This window comes from Daucus carota, chromosome 4, assembly GCF_001625215.2.
Source record: "Daucus carota subsp. sativus chromosome 4, DH1 v3.0, whole genome shotgun sequence".
Taxonomy (NCBI): Eukaryota; Viridiplantae; Streptophyta; class Magnoliopsida; order Apiales; family Apiaceae; genus Daucus; species Daucus carota.
In genome coordinates, this window is record NC_030384.2 from 6,730,710 (window position 1) to 6,735,191 (window position 4,482).

The following is a 4,482-nucleotide window of genomic DNA, read 5'->3' on the forward strand; positions in this document are numbered from 1 at the left end:
CGAACAAGTTTTTGGCGCCGCTGCCGGGGACTCGGTGTTATATTTTAGTTTATGTGCTTGTCATTAGTGGTCGTTAAAGTTCAGTGACTTGGATTCTTTTCTCACTTTAGTTCGTTGTGTGTGTTTCAGGTACTTCAGTGACGTGTATGCGAACACGTTCTCAGGCTCGTAAGGAAGCATTAATTAAGGAAGAAACGATAGAGATTGATACGATGGTTGATCAACCACCAGCTGTGAATATTACTAAAGCTCTGAAGGCTTTCTCTAAGCCTAAAATCAATGACATTCAATCGAGCATTGTCAGGCCAGCAATTCAGGCCAATACTTTCGAGATCAGACCGAGCACTATTCAGATGGTACAAAACTCAGTGCAATTTGGGGGTTCTCTGACTGAGGATCCTAATACGCATATTCGGGACTTCATTGAGATCTGCGACACTTTCAAGTTCAATGGTGTTACTGACGATGCCATCAAATTGAGGTTGTTCCCATTCTCTCCGAGGGACAAAGCTAAAGGATGGTTGCATTCTCTTCCTGCAGGATCTATTACGACATGGGAGGATCTGGCTCAGAAATTTCTTACTAAGTTCTTCCCTATGGCCAAAACAGCTGCAATCAGGAATGCTATCACTCAATTCTCTCAGCTGTCTGGTGAAACTTTATGTGAAGCTTGGGAACGCTACAAGGAGATGCTTCGAAAGTGCCCACATCATGGGATGCCTGATTGGATGGTGATAAATTGCTTTTATAATGGCTTGGGTCCTCAATCGAGGCCAATGCTCGATGCAGCATCAGGTGGAGCTCTATGGGCTAAGAGCTATGATGAGGCTTATGAGTTGATCGAGATGATGGCCGCGAATGAATATCAGAATCCTACTCAGCGTCTTCATCAGGGTAAGGTAGCAGGGATTCTGGATGTTGATGCTACTTCAGCCATAGCTGCTCAGCTTAAGGCTCTTACTATGAAGGTGGATTCTTTGGCAAATCTAGGAAATCAGCAGCCACCTTCAGTCTGCGAGCTCTGTGCTGGAGCACATTCTTCGGATCAGTGTGCTATATCGAGCGAATCCGCTCAGTTTGTGAGCAACTTTCAGAGGTCGCAACAGCCAGCTCCGGCCACTTATCATCCCAATAATCGGAATCATCTGAATTTCAGCTAGAGCAATAATCAGAACTACATGCCTCAACAGCAGCAACAGTTTCAGCAGCAAGGAGCTAGACCTTTTAACCCTTCTGGTTTTCAACAACAGTTTCCACCGAGGCAGCAATTCCATCCACCTGGATTCCAGCAACAAAATCATGGGGTGGCTGGACAGTCTTCCAATGAAAGATCAGAATTGGAAGAATTAAGACTAATGGTTAAAAGCCAATCGGTGTCAATCAAGACTTTGGAGAATCAGATTGGGCAGATTGCTAACGCGTTGATAAACGGAGCACAAGGAACTCTTCCTAGTGATACCGAGGCCAATCCGGGTAAGAAAGAGATGAAGGAACAGGTACAGGCTGTCACCTTGAGGTCCGGAAAGGTTACAAAGGAAAAAGAATCAGCAACAGAGCGAAACAAGGAAGAGAGTGATCAACAGGTTGAAACACACGTGCTCTCATCCGAGTCTGATAGTGGAAAAACTGTTGTTGAAGCTGACAAGAATAAAATCAACGGGAAACAAGCAAAGATTCAGCCGAAAAGTCTAGCCCGAAAAATGATACTGGGGTCAAGCAAGTGTATCCACCTCCCCCTTTTCCGAAGAGACTTCAGAAGCATAAGCTCGACAAACAATTCGCTAAATTTCTAGAGGTTTTCAAGAAATTGCAAATCAATATACCTTTTGGGGAAGCTCTAGAACAGATGCCGAGCTATGCTAAGTTCATGAAAGGTATTCTATCTCGGAAGCTGAAGCTTGAGGACTTGGAGACCGTTGCTCTAACGGAAGAGTGCAGTGCGGTGCTGCAACAGAAATTGCCTCCGAAACTTAAAGATCCCGGAAGTTTCACAATACCATGTACTATTGGCAAGTTATCTTTCGACAAGTGTTTGTGTGACCTGGGAGCTAGTATCAATCTGATGCCGTTGTCTGTCTTCAAGAAACTTGGGCTGCCGGAGCCGAAACCTACGAACATGTCATTACAACTGGCTGATCGGTCCATCACTTACCCACGTGGTATAGTGGAGGATGTCTTGGTTAAGGTGGATAAGCTCATATTTCCTGCTGATTTTGTCATTCTAGACTTCGAGGAGGATAAGCAGATTCCCATTATCTTGGGGAGGCCGTTCTTAGCTACAGGCCAAACTTTGATCGATGTGCAAAAAGGAGAGCTTACAATGAGAGTTCAAGATCAGAGTGTCACTTTTAAGGTGTTCGACGCAATGAAATTTCCAACCGACGAAGAAGAATGCTTTAAGGTGGAGCCACTAGAAGCTGTTGAAAATTCTGTGTCGGGGCAAAAGCTAAGGCCAAGTACCTTTGAGAGAGTCTTAACAAGGGATTCTGATTTCGAAGATGAAGGAGTAGCAGAGCTTGAAAATTCTCAAGAGCATCGTAATCCATTTATTGAAGAAGCTCCCGAACTCGAACTCAAACTACCTCCAGATCTCTTAAGTGATGTGTAGTTTAGAAGGTTGTCACGGCGCATAGATGACATGCATGACATTCACCGCTGTTTTGCTAAGGATTTTACTAAGGCTCTTGGGAGTGCTTTTCGAGCTATTGGTGTTGAGGTTGATTGGCCAGTGTTTGGAGATGGCATGGTATATTCACCACCTGATCCTCCACCCGAGGAGGGTGTTCCTCCCGACATCTAGGTACGTGTCTATCCTTATTATCACCTTCAATGAGGACATTGAATATTTAAGTTTGGGAGTGGTAATCTAAGGACTAGTATAGTATATAATGTGTGCATATAGGTTGCATGTTGCATGTAGTTTAGCGTATTATCTCATATAGTTTGCATATTAGTTCATTTTCGTTTCGTTTTATTTTATATATATGCTTGTGTTTAGGAGGTGTGAGTAGTTCATATAGTTGCATTTGCATGAATCTTGAAGTTGTTTTCCAAGTTGATGTCCTATGATGAGTTTATGTGCATAAGTTCTTGGCTAGTAATCTTGATCATATGTGATGCCTTGTTTCTTGGAAACTGCATGTGTGAAAATTGTAATTACACTTATGCTCTAGAGATAAGACTTAGACTAACTTATTTCTTGAGTCTTCACGTTGAGTCGGGCGTAGAATTAGGATTATTCCCCTTTTGAACTTAGAGTTTGTAAATCTTAAGTTTGGGGGAGTTAAGGGATGAATATGCCTTTCTAAAAAGAAAAAAAAAAGAAGAAAAAAAAAGAGAAAAAAAAAGAGAATAAAAATTATCAGGTACTCCTTTGAGATCAATGGGTAAAATGCAATGTCATGTGAAAGGGACGATCCATGTACTTGTGCTGGTATTAAGTGCAAATGTATTAGAATAAGCATTTTCTTGGTGACTTTTCACAACCTTTGATTACTGGAGAAATACTTGATTAAAAAAAAAAGAAGAAGAATAAGCGAAGTCGAATGGCGGTCGTGACTCACTTACACTGAGAAGCGTCCTAACCTTAGACTTAGCAAGAAAAAAAAATAGAAAAAAAATAGGAAAGGCATAGGAATTCTTTAGTAACCCTAAATTGTAGTTGACTCTTTAGTAAAGAAGTGTTTAAGCCTGATTCTGATTAACGGCTCATAGTGAGGACTCTGTTGAAGTTTGATAGTCTTTGTTTTGTTTCATTAGAGAGCATGCTAGCACACACGATGCACTTCACACTTGTAGTGGAAGAGAACATGGCTAATATATGATAGAGATGAATGCCGAGAATGTTGCATATTCTGAGGATTCTATGTTAACAAGGATTACACTTCATGATTCGAGTAGACGTAGGCATATAGTTGCATTCATGCATTGCATTAGTAGTTGGTGTGTTTGTCTATGCTTGAGGACAAGCATCGGTTTAAGTTTGGGGGTGTGATAAGTGGATTTTATATCCACTTGGAATGCCTTCGTTTCGACTTAAATTGATGATTTGGCCTCAAGTATGTGGTGTTTTTGATGTGTTCTTGTGGTGTTGTGTAGGTTTCCTAGGAGGAGGATAAAGGGTGGATTAAAGGCTAAAAGGTGAAAGAAACGGCGTAAGGATCGAGCGAGCAAGGAAGGAGAAAAGGGAAGGAAGGTTCCAAGAGCGTTCGGGGCTGCCCAAATGGGGTCTCCACCCCATCTACGGGGTCTCCACCCCGTTCTGAAGACGAAAAATCTGCCAAGATGGGGTCTCCACCCCACTGATGGGGTCTCCACCCCACTTCAGCAGAATAGAGGCTGCCATGACAGGGTCTCCACCCCACTGACAGGGTCTCCACCCCACTGACGGGGTCTCCACCCCACTGACGGGGTCTCCACCCCATTCTGTTGGGAGAAAAAGCCCGAATTGCCTATTCTTGATCCGTTTGAAGGCCCGATCGC

The 4,482-nt window shown here is 42.9% G+C and overlaps 1 protein-coding gene and 1 non-coding gene across 2 annotated transcripts; one reads left to right on the top strand and one right to left on the bottom strand.

The window, feature by feature from the left end:
- Window positions 1-611: 611 nt before the first annotated feature.
- LOC135152519 (small nucleolar RNA R71) lies at window positions 612-718 on the bottom strand. Its single transcript, XR_010291694.1, has one exon. It is a non-coding gene; the product is annotated as a small nucleolar RNA R71 (small nucleolar RNA).
- Window positions 719-848: 130 nt separating this feature from the next.
- On the top strand, window positions 849-2,608 carry LOC135152139 (uncharacterized). Its single transcript, XM_064091971.1, has 4 exons — window positions 849-980; window positions 1,386-1,496; window positions 1,718-2,299; window positions 2,354-2,608. Exons 1-4 carry the CDS (start codon window positions 849-851, stop codon window positions 2,606-2,608), a joined length of 1,080 nt encoding a protein of 359 aa, XP_063948041.1.
- Window positions 2,609-4,482: the final 1,874 nt, after the last annotated feature.

What these genes read in the sequence shown, in the direction of transcription:
- LOC135152139 (XM_064091971.1), top strand. Translation starts at nt 849, where the DNA reads ATGGCCGCGAATGAATATCAGAATCCTACTCAGCGTCTTCATCAGGGT. An exon ending in CTATGAAGGTGGATTCTTTG is followed by an intron (nt 981 to 1,385) that starts GCAAATCTAGGA and finishes GTGTCAATCAAG; the next exon opens with ACTTTGGAGAATCAGATTGG. An exon ending in CAGGCCAAACTTTGATCGAT is followed by an intron (nt 2,300 to 2,353) that starts GTGCAAAAAGGA and finishes GTCACTTTTAAG; the next exon opens with GTGTTCGACGCAATGAAATT.